Source organism: Carassius gibelio, chromosome B8, assembly GCF_023724105.1.
Source record: "Carassius gibelio isolate Cgi1373 ecotype wild population from Czech Republic chromosome B8, carGib1.2-hapl.c, whole genome shotgun sequence".
Taxonomy (NCBI): domain Eukaryota; kingdom Metazoa; phylum Chordata; class Actinopteri; order Cypriniformes; family Cyprinidae; genus Carassius; species Carassius gibelio.
The window spans coordinates 18277698-18303646 of record NC_068403.1 but is presented as its reverse complement, the minus strand read 5'-3'; the positions used below and the strand labels follow the sequence as shown (position 1 = coordinate 18303646).

General features: G+C 38.0%; 1 protein-coding gene across 9 annotated transcripts in view; it reads left to right on the top strand.

Moving 5' to 3' along the window:
- LOC127963531 (GTPase-activating protein and VPS9 domain-containing protein 1) overlaps positions 1-25353 on the top strand; it is a 38873-nt gene extending 13520 nt beyond the window's left edge. Inside the window, exons 5-29 of one of the 9 annotated variants that reach the window (XM_052563482.1) lie at positions 12-98; positions 537-671; positions 2203-2395; positions 3958-4038; positions 4708-4862; positions 4951-5080; positions 5503-5628; positions 5749-5922; positions 8822-8947; positions 10207-10341; positions 11044-11163; positions 12215-12292; positions 13085-13431; positions 14303-14390; positions 15091-15123; positions 15685-15756; positions 15833-15973; positions 16660-16789; positions 16956-17068; positions 17779-17938; positions 18118-18305; positions 19294-19507; positions 19776-19848; positions 19932-20129; positions 22224-25353. In XM_052563482.1, the coding sequence (XP_052419442.1) occupies positions 12-98; positions 537-671; positions 2203-2395; positions 3958-4038; positions 4708-4862; positions 4951-5080; positions 5503-5628; positions 5749-5922; positions 8822-8947; positions 10207-10341; positions 11044-11163; positions 12215-12292; positions 13085-13431; positions 14303-14390; positions 15091-15123; positions 15685-15756; positions 15833-15973; positions 16660-16789; positions 16956-17068; positions 17779-17938; positions 18118-18305; positions 19294-19507; positions 19776-19848; positions 19932-20129; positions 22224-22364 (3438 nt within the window). In that variant the 3' untranslated portion in view covers positions 22365-25353. Of the gene's footprint in view, positions 1-11; positions 99-536; positions 672-2202; positions 2396-3957; positions 4039-4704; positions 4863-4950; positions 5081-5502; positions 5629-5748; positions 5923-8821; positions 8948-10206; positions 10342-11043; positions 11164-12190; positions 12293-13084; positions 13432-14302; positions 14391-15090; positions 15124-15684; positions 15757-15832; positions 15974-16659; positions 16790-16955; positions 17069-17778; positions 17939-18117; positions 18306-19293; positions 19508-19775; positions 19849-19931; positions 20130-22223 lie in introns of all 9 variants that reach the window. The other 8 variants (XM_052563487.1, XM_052563485.1, XM_052563484.1 and 5 more) reach the window with 8 other exon arrangements.
- The last annotated feature ends 596 nt before the right edge of the window (positions 25354-25949 follow it).

Below are 25949 nucleotides of genomic sequence, written 5' to 3'. Positions count from 1 at the left end.
TGATGTTTTAGGTGGGGCAGTTGTTGCAGCAGTTAGCTATGTCTGATGCAGATGATGGAGATCCTCGACGTAAAAGCAGCTTATCCAAGTTTGATAAGGTAAGAAACAAACCCAGATTTCTGAAGCTCCTTTTTTTTTTTGTCTTTTTCATCATGTTACTATATGAAGATTAACATAGACTGTTTGTGTATTGCATACTGGCCAGTTTAAAATGTAATATGATAACAATAGCAACATTTCAGTAGTGGAAACCAACCAACACCAGTGAAATTTCATGATTCTTAATACAATCTGACATTAAAATGTAATATTCTATTAAACAAACTCCTTTCTTTTAAAAGTTAAATCATCAGTTAAAAGTCATCTGGGTATTCCATATATACAGAACTGCAAAAAGTATTACGCAAACAGTGTTATTAGTGCATTGGTAGTACGCTATTCCAATCATAACCAGGAAATGGTAAATGGTTCATTAACATGTCCCATCACTCTTTTTGAGGATTGACTCATTGCACTTAGCTTTTTCATCTTTTTAGACATGTGTTGCTGCCTTTTTGGATGTCGTCATCGGCGGAAGAGCTGTCGAGACTCCACCTATGTCATCAATGAATTTACTGGAGGGCCTCGCACGGACGGTGGTTTACATGACTCATAATCAGCTTTTAGCTTTGGTAAGTAATGCAGTGAAGAAAGAGATGTGTGGAAAAAAGTTAAAAGGAATAGTTCACCCAAAAATGAAAATTCTGTCATTAATTACCCTCATGTCGTTCCAAACCAGTCAGACCTTCAGTTATTTTTTTAAATTAAGGTATTTTTGATGGAATCTGAGAGCTCTCTGACCCTACCATAGACAGCGAGGATATTACCACGATCAATGCACAGATATGTAACAAGGACATTGATCATGGTAATATCATTGCTGTCTATGGTAGGGTCAGAGAGCTCTCTGATTCCATCAAAAATCTCTTCATTTGTCTTCTGAAGAAGAAGAATAGGTTTTGAGGGTGAGTAATTAAAGACAGAATTTTCGTTTTTGGCTGAACTTAACTTACCTTTTAACTTCATCTGAGTTTTATGATTACATCATCAGAAGTACAAAAGAGCTTAACTAGTTGTTCACTTGGTCACAGTGAAATCACATCCCTATAAAATATTGGTCTGAAGTTTCGTAATAGGTTGCACTATGACTTATATAAATTCTTTTGCAGTTTCAAATCCTTTTCCTGCCTGAAATGTTAAGGCTTCATGAAAATGTTTATAATATGATTTTTCTGAGCAGTTTAGCAGACAGTTGGATGTCTTAAACATTGTCATATTCAAACTAGTCCACTTTCAGTAAACTAAGGTGGTCCATTTAAATTGTAATTTACTACAATTCTAGAAAATATAATGTGATACTAAAATGAATGTGTTTAATCACCTGCATGTAATTCAGCACACTAGGCCTGTGACAGGCTTATGCTAATTATATGATGATAAAGGAAAACTTCTAAAGACACTTTTTGTGATGTCAAATCAAAGGCATTGGAATTATTGTAGCAGGATTGAATTTTCTTCATTTGAGAGCTTTTATGTAGTATTGATGTGCAATAATTTGCACTTCATTTAATTAATCAGTGTCATGTAATTCATTTAACTTGAATAATCACTTTTTATTAGCCCTAATCCAAACACATCTCAGCGCTTTTACAGTACTTAGCTGTTACACAAGATTCAGATCAATGAAAAATGACTCTTCTACCTCACCCTCTTTCAAACCTCCGCAGAACATGTCCAAACCCGTCCCATGAATATAGCAGTAACCGTCATACTGCATACCTTTACAGTCCTAATGCTTTAACTCTTCCTGTCCAACACTACCAAGAGCCAATAACCCTCAGTTTCCCTGTGTTTTTCTTCTCAGCATGAGCAGCAAGATGTTCATCATCACACTGTCATTTACAGAGCCAATTAGCCCGACTCCTATGTTGTTATTGCATTAGACTCACTGTTTGAAATTCACTAATGATGATGGCTGAATAATGAGGCCCACCTGCTTTAATTACCAGCACTGATTGAGAATGAGTTAAAAAATTACCTAAGAAAGCTCGTTGTACATCTTTGCAGGCCTTATTTCACTGGATATGAACTTTAAGTGATTGCTTGATGGCATGTTTGTGGCAAAGAAAAAATAAATGTCTTTATCCTCATTTGTGTGTTCAGATGGACTTTGTGCGTAGTGTCACTGCAGGAGATCAGCTCAGAGAAGAAGACCACCTGGCTCTGGAAACCCTACTAGTCAATGTACCTCAGTTCCGCACGACAAAGAGCAACAGCCTGGAGCTCACGCCCTCTAACACGCCCCAGCTCTCTCCAGTTACCACACCCGCCAACAAGAAGAACAGACTCCCTATTGGTATTGCTTCTACGTTAACTTCACCGCATGTTGATTGCTGCAGATTCTTTGGAGAGACCGATTACAAAAAGTACAGTCGAGTATAATTTGATTCAATAATAAATTACACTTTATTCTGGTTCTTTGAAATTGTTAAAAAAGGACTGGATAAATTATTTATTCCTACGGAGTAAGTCAAGAAGGGTATCTGACTTACTTTTGAACTGTAAGTATGAGTATCATTACTTTCAGTGATGTTCATATTGAAAGTGAGTTTTGTGCACTAAGGATGTGAAACTTAAATGTGATACTCCACCTCAAAATTACATTTTTGTCATTAATCACTTACCCTCATGTCGTTCCAAACCCATAAAAACTTTGTTCATCTTCGGAACACAATTTAAGATATTTTGGATGAAAACCGGGGAGGCTTGTGACTGTCCCATAGACAGCCAAGTAACTTACAAGGTCCAGAACAGTATGAAAAACATCGTCAGAATAGTCCATCTGCTATCAGTGGTTCAACCATAATGTAACGTTAATACTTTTTATACGTGAAGAAAAAACTAAAATAACAACTTTATTAAACAACTTATCTCCTCTGTGTCTCTCCACATTGCCGTTTTGAAGAACATCCGCTGAATGTAGGCAGTGTACGCTCTTCTGTGGGGTGGTTTTCATTTTGAATTTTGGGGTTGAGTATCCCTTTAAATCCATGTTATTAGTAACTGGTTGTCTACATGTTTGTGTAGTTGAGGACGCACACTCACTATTTTTAAATAAATTATATTTTAATATTAATATTTTATTTACTGGTGACATTATTTATGATGGTAATAAGATAATATCACTACTAATACTTCTACTACTACAACAAATTATCAAAGATTAAATAAGATTATTAAATACTACTACTATTTATAAGATATATAAGATAATGCTACTACTATTTATTGTTATTTTTGTTTTCAAATAAGAGGGTGACAATAACAAAATGCATACAGTACATGCATACACAAATGCATACATACATAAATAAATAATACATATTTTTAGAATTCAACAAAAGATCTTAGCTGGCATCCCATTTATTCTTCGCAGAAACATCTTAAAATGAACTTAGAGGAAAAAGTCCAAGATGACTGAGGTCAAAGAAATGTTGATTTAAAATCAGAAAAAAAAAAAAATCATTTTTCTTTCAGTATTAAAGTATTTAAAAAGTTTAATCAAGGTAATTTGGTTTTTTCAATTGATGATTTTGGCCAAGATATCTGTTTTTTTTTTTCTTACATGGAGCATAGTGCTGTAAGCTTAGCTACATGTTGACCTATATTAATATATAGAAATCAGTTATGAGCGTGGGAGGTTTAAGAGTGGAGTCATAAGCATGCTGAAACAGCTAATATCTCTTCTTTACAACTCACTTAGACATGGACACTGGTTAGTGGACTTCTATTAATTAACTACTGTCTGTTCTTACACTCATTTACTGATCTTTTACACACTGTTTATCTTATCCACCAACTCTCTGTTTTCCCCGTTCTGCCTCTTCCACATTTTTTCTTGCTGCCAATAATCATCAGGACAACAGTTGGCAGCCATAACGTGTTGGGAGCCCTCTGCCACTGCCCTGTCTGCTCATATACCCTTAGTAACCCCATTTGGTGGGTAACCCTGACACACTGCCGTGACCGACATGTACAAATACCCCTGTCCAGCCTCTCACTGCTTCACCCATTCTTTTCCAGCGCTTGCTGTGTCTGCCGTGTGTGTCCCTGCTATGCATTTTACTTCTCACTGTAGCACATCTGGGCTACGTTACTTGCCTCCAGCAATATAAATGTAGTTGTAGTTGCTCAGACAAGCAAGACTGTTTATGAGTGGCATAAATTTTGTAAGATGCCCCTGCACCTTTTCCATCATACTCCACACTAGCTGTTTTCTTCATTTGATTTGTTTGCTCTTGTTTTATCCATTCCAGTTTCAATGAATGATACAGAGTTTTTTTACACATTATAATTCGGTTCCATCAGCCATAAAAAAGAAGCAATCCAATTTGTCTTAAAGCAGTCTGGAACAAAACAAGTGTTATCTGTAAAAGCTATTTTGCCACAGGTCTCTTAAAAGATTATGTCTTAATAATTATTAATAATTCCTTACATTTTATATAGCGCTTTTCTAAGCACTCAAAGCGTTTTACATTATCGGGGGGTATCTCCTCATCCACCACACTCTTGTGTTATTGTCGTGGTTTTTGAGCATTTGTGAGTGCTGGTTCTCATGCAGGCTTCTGCTAACACGCTTCTCTAACCCTGCTCTTCCTCACCCAGCAGGCTCTCGCAGCCGAAGCCGATCTAACGTGGCTCAGGAGGGCGAGAATGAAGCCAGCTCCCAGGAGTCTCTGCAGGAGGTTACACCTGAGGAAGTGCTTGTCATCTCGCTGGGAACCTCACTGCAGACCGTACCTGGGATGATGTCTGAAAACGAGGTCAGAATCTTGTCATGCTGTGAAGGTCTAATTGTAGTAGTTGACAGGTATATTGATATTGGAAAGTGACTGCTGTGTCTGTGTGTAGGTTCTGACTCTGCATCTTGGAGACGGTGGACAAGGAGATGTCCCTGTTGATGACACCAAACTGCACGGCAAACCTGACAAAACGCTGCGCTTCTCCCTCTGCAGTGACAACCTGGAGGGCATTTCTGAGGGTGTGTTTTAACCAGACATCCAGCAGATGTCTCTCTTGTACATAAGCTGACCCATAACCACCTAGTCTTAATGTAGCCAGACCTTCAGACTGACAGTTGAAGGTTTGAAATCCATGGCAGCTTTTATTGGATAACGCCCGGCCATGAGGCCGTTTGACCGACATGTCAAACAACCAATCACCATTTGTTTCTTTCAGCGTCACGTTTCCAGGCGTGGAAATGTCGCCATAATAACAGTGTGTAAAACTCTCAGATGTATTTTAAAGATTATATGCTGGAAACTTTAAATATTTCACATACTTTTATATGTCCAGCGTTTAGTTGATCCTGATAAGTGCTAGTCGTCACAGTACTACTTACAACTTTCAACTAAGTTAGTAGTAGCTTGTTAGTTAATATGAATAAATGCGGCCTCTTTGCAGGGCCGTCTAACCGCTCCAATTCAGTTTCTTCTTTGGACCTGGAGGTGGAGTCTGTGTCAGAAGGAGGACCAGGACCGTCTGGTAGCAATGGTGCAGAGGCCTTGCAACTACTGGAACATGAACAAGGTGAATGTGTGTTTTAGAGTATTTCACCATCTCTCGCAACAGACTAAATAAGATTTGTTGTGGAATTTTACAGTTAGAGTGGTTTATCTTCATTATTACTCTGGGTTGTTCTTTATGTAGCCACTACACAGGACAATTTGGACGATAAGCTGCGTAAGTTTGAGATTCGGGACATGATGGGGCTGACAGATGACAGGGACATTTCTGAGACGGTCAGTGAGACTTGGAGCACTGATGTCCTGGGCAGTGACTTTGATCCCAACATGGATGAGGACCGACTGCAGGAGATGGCAGGTACGATTACAGTTCTGCAAATACTGCAGATTGCAGTCATGGCTACAGTTACAATGCTATTCTTTTTTTGTAATGTGGTAGTTTCATACAGGTCATATCAACTTCATATAACCTTTAGCTGTTCCTCTCTTTGCAATTGAAATTTCACTTTGGGAACACATTTGATAAGTTCGAAAAATGACAGTGAGACAAGGTTCATATTGGCATAATGGTCAGCAAATCCATTACTGCCACCTTGTGGTTAGCTGAAAAGTTGCACTTCTCAAATATGGAGCTGAAGAAAGCAGATTTTAATTATATTCTATAATTGTTTTCATACTGAAGACATTCTTACAAATCAGTTATAATTTTAGCCATTTTCATTTATATTAAGCAACAATAAATATTTGAAGCCATTATTATTATAAAATCTAACCATTTTTATAAGTTGATTAAGACTTTCAAATTAGATTGCTATTGCTAATTTAGACTAAATCTGAAAACAGTTTAGAAAATATATCTAACACTATCAAAATATGTATCTTCTATTTTGAATATGCTGTTTTTTTTTTTTTACTTTTTTTTATTAATCAAAGCTTTCTGAAAAGAAAGTCACAGGTTCCAAAAATAAAAGTAGCAGCACAACTGTTTCCAATATTGATAATAAATCAGAATGATTTCTGAAAGATCATGTGACACTGAAGACTGGAGTAATAGCTGATGAAAATTCAGCTTTGCATCACTGGAATAAATTATATTTTGAGGTATAATAAAGTAAAAGACTGTTGATTTAAATTGTAGTTATATTTCACAGTATTGATGTTTTTTTTCTCTATTTTTAATCAAATAATCAAATAAATGCAGCCTTGAGGAGCAAAAGGTACTTCTTTAAAAAAAAAAAAAAATCTTGCTTATTCTAACCATTTGAATGGCATTGTATTTCTTTCAACTCGCAGTTTTGGCTAAATAAATTTGGTCTCTAGTTCAGCCTTTCCTAAATCAAGACTAGGGTTAAGTTTATTGATTTAAAAATGTCAAGTGGTTGTAACATTTCTGTACAGAAATGGAGTGATGTGCAGAACAACCTGAAACTGCTTCCACATTTCATCTCTCTCTCCATCTCTTTTTTTCCCTCTGTCATTCAGTCGGTCTCGCTCCCTCCACCCCTTCGTTTCACTCTGTTCCCTCATCTTCCGTGTGCTCTCTCTTTCTCGCCTCCCTCTCTCTGACATTCACACAGTCCCTGCAGTCTTATTGACCTTGGTTCCTTCTCATTTGCATCCTCCATTTTTCATTCCTCGGAATATGGCGTTGGGGGACTTTTCCATCATTAAGTGAATTTACAGCGATTTCCTTATGTGTTTTCTCCGAGGGATTGGGTTATGAGATACACATTAAATATCCATTAATACCTCATTATCCCACTGATAAGATTACCATGATAATGAGGCAGAAATTCTAATTGTTTCACTACTGCGGGTGCCACTCATTTAATCATGCACCTGAAAGACGGGGGGCCCAGAGCCCCTGCCTCACTCACTGTAAACAGGGCCAGCGGGGGAAAGCTCTCCTGCAGGCCCACAAAACCTGCCCTTGTGCGCGTGCGTATGCGTGGGGATGTGGGGAGACGTGACCTGTGGAGAGCTTCATACGGAGCGCTCATGATCTCCACTTCCGCCCGACCATCAAACCCTCCCTCCCTCCCTCCCTCACCCGCCATGCTTGCTGTTCACTCTTCCCCTCCCCTTCCAGCGCTCCATCTCCATTCTTCTGCCTTGTTAGGCGATAGCTCCTGTTGGGAGTTTTTCGGAGAGAGGAGGCGCTGTGTGGGATGCTGGTTGAGAGAATAATGAGGTTATGAGTGATGCTCGGCTCGATCCACACCTCAAAGTCACAACCCTGATGATACCGCGTATGCGTGTCTGTTAGGGGTGTGACGGTTAGTATATAACCGTGAGACCGGCGGTTATAGTTGAACACCGTCATTAGAACTTTATAACCGCCAAAACCGTGTCACTAAAATATTTTTTACAAACATTTTTTATCAAAAATTATTTTCATTTTTTAGATAGGATCATCAGATGCGCAATATATCGGGAGACATGGTTTTTACCACTTAATGAAGTTTTGTAAATCGTCAGACATGATATTTACCACTTCATTAAATTTTGTTTTGTAGGAAACCTTTCTTAAAAACGAATTTCGTTTTGTACAAATTTTATCTTAATTTTAATAGATGTTTCATCAACCAATTGCATGTATTTTAATAAATAAAAAGCAAATATAGCAGACAATGATAACCGTGACATGGAAGCACCAGCGCGCCGCGTTCACTTGCACTGCACTGTGAACTAGAGCACATCTCATTGTAAATGAAACTCAGCGTAGGCCTATGCCTCATACTCTAGCATTAAATATTTTTGCTGCATCCTTTCCAGAACAGACAATGGCTTTTTTTTTTTTTTTGCGGCTCGCATCAGCAAAGCATAGACCGCAAAACAATCAGCGGATGGCGGGCGGGTGCGGCTTTGAAATTTGCTCAAAAAACTTTGGCGCGGATGATGAGTTTTGTGACAGATCTCCTTAATAAACGGAGGTCTGAAATCTCTGCCCCTTTACCGATCAGAGCGCGCGCTGAAACGGAGTTAACCCGCTATCTCCAAGATCAACCAATTGACTCTACGGCAGATCCACTAGCATGCCCCCCCCCCGACGGTTATGTTATGAACCGTCACATTTGACTCACGTCATAACCGTCATTACCAATTCTGAAACCGGCACACCCCTAGTGTCTGTGTCTGTGGGTGAAGAGGGAGGCTGCAATTAACCTTTGGCCATCTCTGTCACAGTCTGCCTACCTGCTGCTTTAGATCACAGACGCCTCATGCCCGTGTGCTTTTTATGTGTGTGTTCTCCTCAGGGGCTGCTGCGGAGAACGCCTTGGGCAGCCTGCTGTGTCTGCCGGTGCTTCTGGATCCGTACGGTTCTACCTTCTCTGAGACGACGAGCGAGGGGTGGAGCGTGGAGGTTCTGCCGAGTGACTCGGGTGAGAGCTGAACCCTTATAAGGATGGTTCAGGTTAGAGTGTTAGTAATCAGATTGAGCTTTACTAAATAGAGTCATGAAACTCTTTAATAAATGTAGCTCTGTTCCTGGTTGCTGGGAAATACAGCGTTCCAGGCATGCTAAAATGCACAATATTAGTTACACAAAACAGCTGATATCACTGGTCCAAAGATGGCATTTAATAAACTTAATATACCTCTATATAAGATTATAGCTTACAGTGGAGGGTTTCCCAAGCATCCCCAGTGATCTAAAATATTAACCTAAAGTGTCCCTTGAGAACCAGCCAATAAACCTGTCAACTAATCTTTAGAGGATTTTATGAACATAAATGTAACCATCTTTTAATTTTATACAAATTTTTTACTATTTTTTTTTTTTTTTATTAATTTAATTTTTTATATTCAGTATTTTGTTTTTCATTTCTGACACAATTTCTGGTAGGAAAACTTGAATGAATCAAGTGGGAGGGAAAAAAAAGAGAAAGAAAACAGTTTGTATCAAAGCATAAGATCTGTGCTTTGGGACATGAAGTGTTAATGCAGCCTGGATTAAATGCATTAAACAACATAAAAATATATAAGATAATATTAATTATAAAACAATGCAGCCTGATTAATAATAATAATAATATTAAATAATAAATATTTTTTTTAAATTGACCACTCACTGCTCTTTTTTTTTCTTTGTTACTGACCATTTACTTGAATAAACACTTTAATTATATTTTCCATGGTTTTAGTTCAGTTTGATAATTAACATTTAACATTTTTATTATCACTAAACAAGTGTGTTAAGTAGCATATAATTTTTAGTTTTTGTATCAGTAATTGTTTTAATTTAATATTGTTGTCATCATTGCTGAAATTTGGTTGTTGTAACATCCCCCAATGATAACGCTATAAACAGGACTAATTATATTATGAATCATGCAGTTGTGAATAAGAAATAATGTAAAACCAGACTGTGCCAGTAGCAGGCATACGGCAGTCTGTGTGGGGTCTTGTCTCCCTGCCCGTTTTGCATCACAAACACCAGAAAGAGAGAATGAGTGATTGTTTTTTCCTTTGTGGAGTTTGTTTCAGTTCTAGGCTGTGGAAAAGTAGACTCCGAAGACCAATTGAGACCTGCATTATTACAAATGAGCACATAAATGAGAGCCCTCCACGGGGATGCCCTGGGTGTCTTTATGTGTTTGTGGATACGCTGTTTTCTACAGTTAATGAATCTGTGTTGCAGAAGCTGCAGACCTGAAGCAGGAGGAACGATTGCAGGAGCTGGAGAGCTGCTCGGGTGTGGGTAGTACTTCAGACGACACGGAGGTCAGAGAGGTCAGCTCTCGACCCAGCACCCCAGGACTCAGTGTCGTTTCAGGTACACATACACAAAAACCTAACTGTCTAATTGCGTTCAAATGACCAATCGCTGCAAGTCTGGAATTGCAGAATCGTGCAAAAGTCAACTAGCAGAATTCAACAATCCAAAGGTTTTAACTTCTCGCATGTCACATTTGAATGCTATTCTCTGCGACTCTTCTTCCCTGACATGCTGATGAAGACGAATAGCCATGTAACACAACGGCAAACTCCTTGTGGGGAGTTTTCCCTGAGGACTTTGGCAGATGGATCGCCTTTCCCTTCCTCCTTCGTTCAGTCTTGCCGTTTCCATCTCTCGTTCACCTACTCTGACCTCCCTGGGGATTCTCCTGCCCTCTTTGTGTGCTCAAGGGAGCATTGGCATTGGTTTCTTCGCATCCATGAAGAGCTTGAAATGAGATTGGCTGTTCAACATGGCCACCACTCCATCATTACACACTATACTTTTGCTTACTCCCTGAACTACTCTGTAGATCTGAGAGAAATATGCACAGTCGAACTCTAGGCTCGTTTTGCTAAGGCAGCAGAACTAAGTGTTTTTTTTTTTTTTTTGTCATTTGTTCCTTGTATCAGAGGTAGTATGTCATAAAAAGTTTTCTCTTTGACAAACCGAACTACTTCACCGCTCTATAGGTAATATGTTTCCTTCTGTGATTTATAGTTGGAGGTTTCGCTGATTTGTTACATATTGTTTTTGCAGGCATCAGTGCCACGTCAGAGGACATCCCCAATAAGATTGAAGACCTACGCTCCGAGTGCAGCTCAGATTTTGGAGGCAAAGACTCCGTGACCAGTCCAGATGGAGAGGACTCTGCTCATGGTACAAACACACAATCAAGTGTCTGATTGAGCACATACACACACTCATTTATTACTCAAAGATGCACCAAGAAAGTTTCACTCCTTAAGATATGAACTGATAAGAGCTGTTTTGTGGTGCATAAAATAGTAAATAAAAGTAAATAGTAAATAAAAGGCGTGTCTCATTGCGGTAGCTAAGATGCCATGGTTTGGCTGGTTAGCATGGCTATTATGCCTTGTTATCCAGGTGATGTTAGTTTCTTTTATATATATATATATATATATATATATATATATATATATAGACACACACATTTCCACTACCTTTCAAAAGTTTCTGAAATATGTGTTTATTCAGCAAGGAAAATTTTAATTCAAAAGTGAATAAAGTCTTTTATAATGTTATAGAAGTTTTCTTTTTCAAATAAATGATGTTTACACTGAAGGCTGTAGTAATGGCTACTGAGTATCCAACTGTGCCATCACAGGAATAAATAGCATGTTAAAATATATTAAAATGGATAATGGTTATTTTATATTGTTAAAATATTTCACAATATTATTGTACTTTGAACAAATAAATGCAGCCTTGGTGAGCATTAGAGACTTCTTTCAAAAACATAAAAAATTGTTAATGTTATTGTCTAGAGCATTTTGTATAACTACTGGCTCTTCTTAATCAGTCAGGATTTTAATATTAGTCCGTCTGTATTTTTCCAGTGAATGTCTGCTTATGTTGCAGACCAGTTGATGGAAAATGGGTAGCAGAGAGAATAATACTAACAAAGCAGTTGCTTAAAGATGGAGAAAAGAACCAGCAAAATATATGTACATGTAATAACTTGGTGCATCTTTCAGTTTAAATTTAAATTTGTTGTGAGTTTTGTAAACCCATCTATAAAGGAGTATGTCAAACTTTTATCTTCAGACATGTTTTTATTCACTATTAATTCCTGTCCTGCACAGCTGTTGAATATCTTTCTTGGGATTTCTGGTGTGGGACTAACATATCCTTTGTTACTCATTTAGTTAATCTCTTTATGCACCCCTCCATTCTTTCACCTCTCTAGGAGCTCACAGTCTATCCTGTGCACCTTCTCAAACAGATTCACTGCTGGCCATGTTCGATCCCCTCTCCTCTGGAGAAGGTAATGTCACTTCACAGCATGCACTGCTGTAGAATGCAGTACTTACACATGTAAGAGCTAGAAAGGAGTGCCATTAATGTGCCTAATGACAAGAGCCCGCTAAACAGCATGTGCGTGGTGAAATAAAGCAAGCACTTGCCAGATTCTATCCTATTATGGGCCATTCTTGTAGGATAGAGGGGTTTTATTATGTTGGTGTTTAAAGGCTAAATTTGATTTGTGTCTGTCTAAGCCTACAAATCTACAATGGAAAGTTGCATAAATGTGTTGGGGAGACATTGTGAGAATACGTGTGTGTGGGGCAAGGTGAGGGGATGACAGGTTGCTAGACCTCACTGCAGGCGTTTTGGCTCAGCGGCCTGTCCCTACTGAGCTTGTGCCACAGGGCTGGCATTGGAAGGCACACAGCAGAGATGCTGTACCCTTGGAACAGGTGGCCTACTTTCACCTGAGGTCTGTCTGACTCTGACAGCTCTCTCAAGCTCTCTCTCTCTCTCTCTCTCTCTCACACACACACACACACACACACACACACACACACACACACACACACACACACACACACACACACACACTCCTGCTGACTGTGTGCATGCAACCTTTTTTATGAATGCCAGTTGAACAGAAGTCATGTCACGACCCTGGCTCTAGTTTTGTTTGTTTAGAATTGGAGGTTACGTTGCAAATATCTATATGCATAAACATTCTTCTTGTAGGAATAGAGTTTAGCCTGTGACATGGTTTAAATACAAAAGCAAAGACCCTCTAAATTTGGGTCAAATGTCTTGGCAGCTTCGTCCACTGGCACCATGGTGCGGCCCAAGGTACACTATCCCCGGCCCCTTCACCCTCCACCTGACCCCCCCATTCCAGAGGCCAGCGTAACGGGCTACCAGGAGCCTCGTCCACCCCTCTTCGCCCCCCACCTGGCGCAAAGTGACCTGGAGCATCCCAAGCAGAGGCACTCTTACCCTGAAAGGCTGGTCAGGAGCCGCAGCACAGATGTGGTGTCCGCTGGACGAAGACCCAACAGTGATCCCGGACTGAACCGCAGGAACGTGATGGAGGAGAGAGAACCGGCTGGGGCTTATTCCACAGGACCCACATCCTCTCCCAGCAAGGATTCACTCAAAGGAGAGGTGAGAAAGACAGATTTATCAGTTTAGCGTAATCAGTATTATTTATCTATACTTGCACTACTGTATCAATATTATTGCAATTAAAAGGGGATGTCGTGGCCTAGTGGTTAGAGAGTTTGACTCCTAACCCTAAGGTTGTCGGTTCGAGTCTTGGCCTGCAATACCACGACTGAGGTGCCCTTAAACAAGGCACAGAACCCCCAACTGCTCCCGGGCACGGCAGCATAAATGGCTGTGGGTTCACGGTGTGTATGCGTGTTCACTGCTGTGTGTGCGCACTTTGGATGGGTTAAATGCAGAGCATGATTTCTTAGTATGGGTCATGTCACTTTTTACTTTCACTTTTAAATACTGTTTTCTATTTTAATATTATAATAATTAAAATGTAGTTTATTCCTGTGATGCAAAGCTGAATTTTCAGAAGCTGTTACTCCAGTGCTCAATGTCACATGATTGTTGTTCTTGTATGTTATACTATTATCAGTATTGAAAACAGTTACTTAATATTTACTATACATATACTATACATGCTACTTAATATTTTTATATTTAATATTTTAAACCATGATATTTTTTTTATGAATTTAAAGCTCAAAAGAATGGCTCTTTCTGTCTTTCTTTCAAAAATTTAATTTGAATTAAATAAGGACTAAAAAGAAATCTTCTGCTATTTAAAATTGTAATTCTGAGAGAAAAGAAAGACTCTACATGTGCTCAACTATGTTACACAAAACTGAAACTTAATTATTATTATTATTTTTTTTAATGTTAAATATTCAGTTCTTCAGTTAATTGAAGTTAGGTCATTGACAGAATTCAAATGTTTGAGTGAACTACTACTTTAAATGATCATGTTTTTGTATGTGTTCAGTCTGAGGACAGAAAGGACAGCGATGATGAGAAGTCTGAAAGGAACAGACCCTGGTGGAAGAAGCGCTTTGTTCCTGCCATTCCTAAAGGTGAGGAGCCCAACTCTTATACCCTGAAGGTTTTTGTAATGAGTACTTGCCTGCTTTCATCATGTGGATCCGTGGTCAATGGCTAGAAAATTGCATTTAAATATGGATATAATTGGCATAGAAAAAGGTAAAATTCTGTTTGAATGGGGGCCAGTTTAATATTGGCTAATAAGGATATGGTCACTGCTCTAATGTGCATTCCTACAACTATAAGACTTCTTTAAATGGGCACTCAGGTTGTTGCATTTCTGAATGTGAATCAGTGTTTCTAATTGAAGAAATTGTCTTTGTGATTTTTTTTCTTTAATTTATTATTCGTTTTAAAACATCAAGTGTTTTCTATTGGCTGTTGTTTTCTCTCAGATGTTTGACTATTAAACACCAAAGATTTGCATGTCATTGCCTTGTATGTTTAAATGTTTGTGGTATGAAGTATGTATTCAGTTTTATACACATTTTCAATATGAACAGCATAAATTTGAAATATAGAAATCTTTTGTAACATTATACATGTCTGTTGCTTTTGATCAATTTAATGAAAAACTAAAAAACAAAAACACTTTTTGGACCGTCAAACTCCCAAATGCAACTCGATTCAGTCTAACTTTCTGATGCTCATTAGCAGTTAGCATTTAGCATGGCTTGGGTTTGTGTTTGTGGAGCCCAACCCTGTCTGTTGCTGTCTGTGTTCCTCACACAGTGCTCTATTGGACTGCAGAGGGTGAACTCCCAGGTAACCCGCTCTTCAAGCTCTCTCCCACTCAGTCTGGTGCTGTACACTAGCAGCCCGAATATTTGTTAGCTCCTGTAGACTTGTGTGACGGCTCGAGCTGTGCCGTGACACATTCAAGCTAAATCTTTTGCTTCATGCAGCCATCTTGGTTTTCCATCATTTATTTTGCAGTGGTTGAACTCTAAATAAATATTTTGCTCCAATATACACTTGCAAAAATGCAACCTCAATTTCCATAGACTTTTCATATAAAGACAGTCACGTCAGTTTTTGCACACAGCCTTCACGTGCATACACATGACATTCTGCAGCAAAGAGGCTCACATCTGTGTCTTTGCACTTTTGTTGTGACATGCTTCCTGTTTTATTGCCACGTTACTGAATATTTAGTCGTGGCTCAAAAGCATTCAAAGCATGTGTGTCCATTTGGTACAGTGGACTGGAGAGGGTCCGTGTCTTCAGGTTTGCTTTCTTGTAGGAGCACAGCTGCAACATTGTGTCATTTTTATTTGATTTTTTTTCTATTTTTCTGAGAATAACTGTTCCTTTTCATTTTTGCAGTGCCGATCGGGGGGCTGCGAAAGCGGGACAAGCCGGAAAAAGATGAGCAAGGAGCAGAGAGGGTACCACAAGGTCTGCTGTCATTTAACTGTTCTCAAGCACTCACTGCAGCAATTGTCCAAGCTGATCATGTGTGTATGCATCTCAGGTATACCAGATGAGCCTTCAGCATTCAGGCAGAGCTCTAAGACCCAGTCAGCAGAGGCAATAATGGACAAGTACAAGTACATCATGGAGAAACGACCCACCCACAGTGATGGGGCAGTTGCTGGAAGTTATGTTGGACAAGGTTTGTCATATAATAAAGTTCATATTTTATGGAGAAACTGTAAAAACACCATCTTTTCATCAGTATTGTGGAGCAAATAACTAAAAGTAGTTATGCTTCTAATGATTTATAGTAGTCTGGTACAGATATTGTCCCCTCATGTGAAGCATTGTCCAATTCATTTTAGTGAATTGTTTTGTGCAGATGGTTCATGTAAATATATCAAGCATGGATCACATGAATTCACAGATTTGTTTTATAAGACTTTTTTTTTTTTTTAAGTTACAATTTATTTATTGTATTTATTTATTCAGTTTTAAATCTGTGCAGCGGATATGGCATAAACTTCAATACAACAAGAATAATTTACAGATTGATCAGTGAATCAGTGTGTAAAAGTTCCTCATTATTTTGTAGTAAAATACAATAGACTTAGTCTTTTTTTGACTGTTATAGAAAATGCAATACGAAAATAAAATAGCTTTTTGTTTTCATCTTAAATTGTTTGAAACAGCACTGGAAATAGTGAGGAAATAGTTGCAGTAATTCTAGTAAACTATTCCTTTAACTACTTTCAGAGTAGTTTGACTACAGATTTTTTTCCCCAACTCTGTTTATGTTGCTTCTAACTCATCTGTTAGACAAAATTGATCAGTGAAACAGTTTGTCGTCTGCTGTTTTGTAACTGTTTTGCTCTCTTTTTACAGAGCCTTGTAGAGAAGCAGAGAGTGAGCATGACTCCCCTAAAGATGAAGCCCTGCAGAACATCTCTGCAGATGACCTTCCAGACTCTGCCAGTCAGACAGCGCCACCTCAGGACAAGACTTTCTCCTTCAGGTGTCTCCGACAAACTAACTCCACACATTCACTGTATTCTCTTGAACGTACATTCTGAAAGTCTGTAGTCTCAGAAACCAAAATTGCAATGACCATTTAACAGAATCAGAATGAGGAGTGAATTTTGATCTAATGTGTGCATAACCTGTCTGTTGTATCTCTGCAGTGACATTAAGAAAAAGCTACGCCTGGCCCTGTGCTCTGCAGATTCGGTTGTATTTCCTATCATTCCACCGGCAACAACACGTAACGGTCTCCCAGACCATGCAGATCATGAAGGTTACTTATCATCTATATTGCCTTCTTTTATCTATACTTGCCTTATTACAGTACTTCTTACAAAGTTGTAATATGTTTCTTATTTTATAATGATAATAATATTGCCACAAGTGTGATTGCATCATATAATAATTGCTTTTAATAGTGTTCATCATCTGATTGACTACGTCTTGTATTAATTTTTCTGAAAATTTCTGTCATATGCACACAAGCTGACAGTCACCACTGATAAGCTACTACTAAATATTGTAGAAACAAAATTTTCTGTAAAGTTGCGTTGCAATGATTTGTATCGTAAAAATCGCTATACAAACAAACTTGAATTAAATTTATAATAATAAATGAATACCATTTTAAAAGTGTTTGTTTTTATAATTAAAACTATTAATTACAAAAAAATATTTAATGATTAGTGTTGTTAATAATACTACAATAATTTATATATATATATATATATATATATATATATATATATATATATATATATATATATATATATATATATATTTTTTTTTTTTTAAACCATTATCACTCTTGTCATTGTTATTGTTATTTTTATGCCAATATACAGTCCTTTTTAAAAGGAACCTTCATCTGAACTTAAGTTTTTATAGCTCTGTACACATGGGGTGAAAGTAGCTGTTCCGCAGGTTTTGAGGTTCAAAACGCTGTGCATTTATGTCTGGCCCCTGTCTTCTCTCTCTCCTCAGACAACGAGATCGTGTGCTTTCTGAAGGTGCAGCTGGCGGAGGCCATTAACCTGCAGGATAAGAACCAGATGGCTCAGATCCAGGAGACTACGCGCTGCGTCAGCCACCTCGACCCCCGCACCTGCAGAAAACTGCTCACTGCCATGGCAGAGGACTACAGGTACACACATTACTCTCTTATTCTCTCTCTTTTAATGTCTCCCTAACTTTGTCACATTGTTTCTCTCCTTTACTCACTTCTTTCACACACATCGATGAATCACAGTTTAATAAAAGATTGTGCTGACATATTTTTGGGCATGACTCCATAATGAGCGCTGTGATGGTTTCGTGCAATAGGAAACGGGCTCCGTACATTGCCTATCTGACGCGGTGCAGGCAAGGCTTGCAGACGTCCCAGGCTCATCTGGAGCGTCTCCTGCAGAGAGTGTTGAGAGATAAAGAAGTGGCCAACCGCTACTTTACCACTGTCTGTGTCCGACTGCTCCTGGAACACATGGAGTCAAAGATGCTTGACTTCATCAAAGGTCTATATACTTCTCTGTGAATACGAAAACCGCTTGTATTTGCACTTATGGTACTGATTGAAGATTCCAATGCATTTGATTCCGTATGAGTCATTCTCAGAGCAGAGAGTCTCAAACTTTATTTACTTTAATTACTAGCTAGCTGGAGTTCTCCATTTTTACAGCTCTCCATTTTTACAGTATAGTTGCGTGGTAATAGTATGCGTGCATGGCTAGCCCTTTTCAGACTGTAGTGACTTATATTACACACCTACTGTATCTAAAGAACTACTCTGTAGTTAAGTGGATTAATGTTGTCTGAGATTGTATTCATGGAGAACTGCAGACAGGTTATGGTCTCAGAAACATCACAGTGTAAGTCATTTTAAAAATACAGTACTGTTCAAAAGATTGCCGTTTTAATAAGTCTTATGTTCAGTAAGCCTGCATTTGCTTGGTCAGAAATACAGAAAAACTGTAATATTGTAAAAAAAAAAAAATACAATTAAAAAAAATAATAATAATAAAATTGGTTTACATTAAAATGTGTTCTTTTAAGGGCAGAACTGAATTTTCGGCTGCCATTACTCCTGTCTTTAGGATCCTTCATTCTTACATGATCCTTCAGAAATTATTTATTCATTCGTAACATTATACATCGCTTTACTGACAGTTTAGATCAATTTAGTACATCCTTGATAAATAACAGTATTTTAGTGTTAGAAAAAAATTCTAATTCTTACTGACCCCAAACTGAATGGTGTGTAAAATGATCAAAATACTTAGCAGTGAATACAATATTTTTTCTGTAGACCAAAAACAATTTCCTGTAAACATGCAAATTAAAGTATCTGAAGCAGCTGCATCTGGTTAAAAATCTAAAATATTTTCTTAGTGCAAAATAAAACTACCCATGTACATTTAATTCAACTAAGTGGTTTGAGTGGTTGTATGAAACGATAGTGTCAGATCCCTGAATTTGAGTCTGACTCTCTTTGTGGTTCTGCAGCATTTCAGGGCTGCACAGCAGCTGACGATAAGACAGCAGCCGTGGAGGATTTCCTGCGTTACCTGTATGGAGCCATGGCCCACGATGCCATCTGGCAGTACGCCAGTGAAGAGCAGCTCCAGGACGCCCAGATGGCCATCGAACGCAGCGTCATGAACCGCATCTTCAAACTGGCATTCTACCCCAATCAGGATGGGGACATCCACAGAGACGAGTGAGAAAACTCATAAATCCTTCTTCCTCATTCCTGTTAATTTCCACATTGTGTCTAAACCAGATGTGATGCATGATGCAACCTCCTCTATACTAATTTGTCTGATGTTTTGTCAGTCAGACATGGCTTTTGTCTTTGTTGCGCTCACAATTAAATCTTATTAGACTAAAATTGTGCTTAAATACTAAATATGTTTCAGCTGCCTGTGATTGTTAATTTGCACAAGAAAATGGTATATGTGGTTAATGGTATGTCTCTTTTATTCAAGGCTGTTCCACGAGCACATTCAGCGTCTGTCCAAAGTGGTGACGGCCAATCACAAAGCCCTGCAGATCCCAGAGGTAACCATTTGCACTTCATCTCAGAATATAGTTCGAAACGAAGACAGAAAAATAGCATTTCATGTTTGTGTGAATCTGTGCAGGTGTATCTGAAGGAGGCACCATGGCCCTCAGCACAGGCTGAGATCAGGACCATTAACGCCTATAAGACCCCACGAGATAAAGTACAGTGTATCCTGCGCATGTGCTCCACAATAATGAACCTGCTCAGCCTGGCCAATGAGGACGCTGTACCCGGGGCGGACGACTTTGTCCCTGTGCTCGTCTTTGTGCTGATTAAGGTGAGTTAAGAGACACAACCATAGAGTGATAATGTTCATAATTGCTTTAAGTGTGTTGTGCATTCTGTAACAGTACAATGATCATTTCTGATAGTTGGCACTAAGGCCCATTAGCATTGGGGTCCAAGTAATCAAATATGGCATTTAATAAAAAAAAATCTCTTTAGAGGTTCATTAAATAAATTCAGCTTATTCTGTAATCACAACTACAGTACATCCATAACACATATTGACTTTATTAAACAGCTTTAAGATGTAATGAAAAACTTCATATCCTTTCAAATACAAGCAACTTGCAGTTGTAATTTTGTAAGAGCAGGATTCATTGCTTTGTCTTTTAAAAAGATAACTAATATTTATTTGTTTTTGCCTCTCTGAAGCTTAATAACCAGGTACACAGTTATATTTCCTATAGGGCTGGGCAATGAAAGGATAACAATTATTAGCGCAATGTAGTTTTACTTGATAATCAAGTGATAACAAGCGTTTAATGTTTTACAGAATTTTTATTTGCCAAAAGCTGACCAAAACAATGCTTCTCCTTGGAATCGTTCCACATGGACATCTGTCTGCTCGGCTCAAAGTTCAAATGGCAGTGCAGCGCAAGATTACTAGAGCACTGTTTACTCGCTAATAAGTGAAGCGCTTGAATTCAGCAAACCACTCAAACTACTGATTTAAACTAGTTTACAGCCAGATGAAACGGCGCTGACAAACAGGAGAAACACTGTGTGCAACAATATAGTCAGAAGGCTTTTCAGTCTAAATTATGTACAATAGATTTACTGTAGAAGCACTAACTACACCATGGTATTGTGGTCCAAATGTTGGATATTCATATAGAATTTAATTAAATTATTCATCAGACATGTTTTAAATGTATAAGGAGTTATAGTAAATATTTAGTGTTTTTTTGTGATTAAGCTATAGCATTTGCACACTTAGACTACTGTTTTTCATACAAATACTAAGAAACCAAATAGTTACATTTATACCATGGTATTGAGGTGCTATATGTTTGGTTTATGATAACTGTCGTTGTCATGATCTAAATGTATGCTACTATGGAAGACCAATGGTTTATTTGAATAAAACTGTCAGAATAATTACATTTCACTACATAAAAATGAGGCTGTTACAATTTTTATTGATGTATTGCAGCCTGAACTACAAAATGATCTGAAGATACTAGTCTAAGTCAGGCAACTTAAACGAGTATTGTTTCAAACCTGTTTCATGATTTGAAACAATATCACTCATTAGAACATGCAGAAACTAAGAAAAGTATTTTTCTATTTAGATATTTATTTTGTAAAAAAAAAATGACTGAAAAAAGTGTAAAGAACTCCGAAACGTTAAGTGTTTGTCATGTTGTGACCATAAGAGGAGTTTAAAACCACAATTAACTGTCTGCTTTCTACAACTTTCACTCAGGAGCAAAAATCTGCCTTTAATCTTAAAAAATAAAAAATAATATTTAGTGCTGTCAAATGATTAATTGCGATAAATCAATAAATGTTAGCATAATATATGTGTGTGAGCTGTCAATATTTATAATGTGTGTATAAATACACACATGCATGTATATATTTAAGAAAAATATTTTGTTTATTTATTAAATATTTATATATGATATAAATTATATGAATATACATGTAACTATTTTCTAAATATATACTGTATGTGTTTCTTTTATAAATATACACCACACACACACATATTATGTAAACACACTTTTATTTTGGAATGCGATTTAATTGTTTGACCACACAAATTTGAAATTTATCATAATCAATATCATTATTTATTTATTTTTTGTCGTATCGCCCAGCCCTAAACTCCAATATTAGCTGATATAATAAATTAAAATAAATATATGACATTATAAAAGAGTATTGTACCAATATATTGTGCATCACTGCTAGAGTTTAGGTTTCCCCTCCCATACCTATTTGCATTTGCTGTGCACACGCCCACACCAGATTTTCTAAACTTGTAAGTGCGCTTGAATGTGTAAGCATGCACAATGTGGGTGGTCAGATGTTATCTTCTACGTTAATTCCCCCCTCTCGCTCGTTCTCTCCCTCCCTCCAGGCAAACCCACCCTGCCTTCTGTCCACCATTCAGTACATCAATAATTTCTACGCCAGCAGACTGAGCGGGGAGGAGTGCTATTGGTGGATGCAGTTCACTGCCGCCGTGGAATTCATTAAAACCATCGACGATCGCAAGTGAAGCAGAACAGCCACCTGTATGGGCAGACTGTAGAAAGGAGAAAGAGAGAGAGAGAGAGAGAGGACAGTGCGGACATCTCTCCCCTTCATCGTCCGTTTCGCTATATATAGAGGCAAAATAAATTCAAGTTTAAATTGGATCAAACATTAGATATGATCATGACTATGCTGGGGTGTTAAAGGAATAAAAACAAATAACGCGGCAGGTGGCCGCTCTCTACTGATCTTGCTTCTAACATATGTCTTTTTCTGTAGTACTGGGGAGGTGCTGGGGCTTAGAATCCAATTTTATATTAAACACAGATTTAGCAAGTAATTAGCTTTGTTAAAACATAACAATCGAATGAAAAAGGGACCAGGAACTACCTGCAACGATCAGAGGGGAATCCATGATCCTGTTCTCCTTGCATAAACCATGCAATATCACCCTGTTCAAAGCTAACAGTCACACGTCGAGGCATATCGAAGAGCGCGGCACTATAGATGCTGCCAGTGTATCAATGCTACAGTTTATCAAATTAATCACGCCATCATTTTAATAGGGCAGCTTGTTCTATGAATGTAAACAGGTGTTGTCATTGTTGTACTTTCTTTCTTTCCTACGTTTCCCAGACAGTTTGGAAATAAGGGCCCACATATTTATATAAAATAAAATGTATTTATTACTTAACTCCTGTATTTAATGTTTTATTATATTGACTGACTTGATCCATGAATTAGTTGTCGGGCAGATGCATACGGTTCGGTCGAGGAAACAAGATCTAGAAATGTTCAGTCTCACAGAGAGCTGCTAAAACAGGGTGTATTCACATTAGCGGATGGAGTTGTAAATTAGTGCCTTGCCGATATTTTCAGTAACACTCGTTCTTTTAGTTCTGGTGGATTTTCTGCCACATCTCACATTTCTGGCGTCTTCCTTGAAGTGTGGAAGTCGGATCTGTCGAAGTCAAGCCTGGCGAAACGCCACAATGCTAGTAATAACAAAACCTGAAATAAGAAGTACAACATGCCTTGTAGAAACACCCTACGTTTGGACAGTCAGTATGAGGATTGTTGTTTGTGTTGAATAGATGCAAAATTGTCTGCTGGGTCTTTCGATATGGTCTTACATGAGAGTTATTGCTGTCCTCCCCGGAAAATATTTTCATTTAGTTTGCTACTGATTTTTACTTGTGTTGAAATTCTGTGTACTGTTTCACAGTTCTTACTTTTGTAGGATTAAATCATTGTTATTTTTATAATGCAATTCCCAAGTAAAACTATGAGTTTAGGAGGAATATTTTTTGTGTAATTTAGGTTCACTTTCAGAAAAAAAAGTGTAGGATGTACCGTCAAGTGGGACAACCTTTTGACCCCTAAATGGTCCATAGTAGTACCTTAAGTATGAACAAACACGCACCTTTTAGAGGTAAATAAAGTGTGCATCCCAGTGACAAGCTGGTACAGTATTTTTTTCTGACAGTGTGTTGTTTGAGTTTAGATAGCAAAGAACATTTGAACACTGTGGCATCATCATCAATGCTAGTGTATTGATGTTGAGGAGAATATATGGATTGATACAGGCTACCTCGTGTCATAACCCCCTAACAGCTAGTGCAGATTCTTCATAACACTTTTAGCTGTTGATATCAAATGAATTACAGCTCAGTATATTATTTAAACAGGAATATAAAAATCATGCTCTGTGTTATTGTTAAATTGTCTTTATTAGATCAGAACTACCACTAACCTTTGCACACCATTAGAACTAGGGCAAAAGAAATGTATCTTCAATATTTTAAATGGTTGTCAAGTGTCCCTCTTCAAATCTGTCTTTTAATGTTACTCCTAAACATCTAATAGCAAACGCTGGGTGTTGGTTCTGGTCCTAATTATAGTAGATGCACTTAGAACAATTAGTTCTACCTCCGTCTATGTACATAAAGGGATGAATAAAATGTAATGCATTCTTTTCCTCTAGCTTTTGTAGCCTTTAGAGCGCTGTATATACCTTTTCTTTCTGATTTGAATGGTGCATGAACTCTGTCGCCGGTTGCTACCATGTATCTTTCTCTTGCACAAAGTGTAATACGAAGAGCATCGGCTACAAGCCTCACTTCGCAGTGCACTTTGGAACAACACGGATATTCTGTGTATTATAGCATTTATATTCTATATAAATGTTATAACAGAATATCTTTGTTTTTATTTGTTCCCCTTTTAAGTTGTAATGTGATATAAAACAAAATCGCCTACATTTTCTGTAATGTGGAATCGGGTGTTATTGATTAAACATCTCTATCTTGAATGGTTCAGGCTGTCAGACTATGTTGGTGCTCTGTTTTTTTTTTATTAACAGCAGCAATGTTGCATTTGGTGGCATCTGCATCTTGGTGAAAGTAGTTCCCAAAGGAATCAAAGACTATATTTTCATGACATTCTTATACTGACGTTCTTGTGTACAAAGCCTGTCCTAACTAAAATATGCACCTTGAGGGTTATATAACCTTTGGCAAATATTCACAGAAGTCTTGTTTCTTTTGTCCCCACCCTCATGGTTTGCTCGAGACTGAAAGGCTGATGTTTTTGATGTAACTGGAAGAAACAAAAGGTGATGGTCAAGATCAAATATTCCAACTTTAAGATTAATAATTGCATAATCTTTGTGATTTCCTATAGGGCCTTTTTTAATCAAACCTGTGAGAGCGTTTGAATGAATCCACTACTATTCATTTGTTCACTGTTTTAGAGCAGAAGCGACTCCAGTGATGATTTCTGGTGTAAACAGGGTTTTGGGATACTGAACTGAACTAGAGAGCAAGGCATTGTACTTGATCTGTATTTAAGAGCTTTAAATATGTTGGTCCACTGTTTTGAAGAGCATGCAAAGAGTTATGGGTAATTCTTGCATTTGTAAGCTTACTCACTTGGGCTCCTGTTGGGAAGGCATTCTGTGTGTTATGTGATTTTTAATATAAACCTGTACATTATTCTTAAAAAAAAAGATTAAAGACTTTTTCCGTGAACATGCAACGTCTGTTTTTGCGGCAAATGTCTGCGTTGTGGCTTTTTGATTTGGTTTTAATTGCACTGACCTCAACTTCCTGAAGCTGCCGAAGCCAGACAGTGGAAAGACTTTATTCACAATTGATAATCCCAAATTATTCCTCTCTAAAAGCTTGATCAACGAGGACCACTTTTTAAAAACTGGCGTACTATCGAACTTTACTCATCGATGTCTGTCACCTTCACGTCACGCACCGGGCTTGAATATGACGAAACAAAGGGTGCCACAAATAGCAAAGCCCCCGCACTCGCCACACATTTAATTACCACTGACAACTGTATAGTGGATTTGTAATTGGAGATTTTTTCAGCGTAATAGGCTCTCGTTCGCTCTCTCTCTCCTGCCCTTACCACTCCAGTGCTCTAATTGTAATCTTTCCATCAGAGGAAAAGAACACAGCGGGGCGCCTTTGCTTCTCTTGATGATATCTCCGATTGTTCATTTAAATTCAAATTTGGCCAGAAAAAGGGTAATTAGTTGTATTAATAACCTGAAATGACTCGCTTGGTTGAGATGAGATGGCTTTTGTTTAGGTGAGAT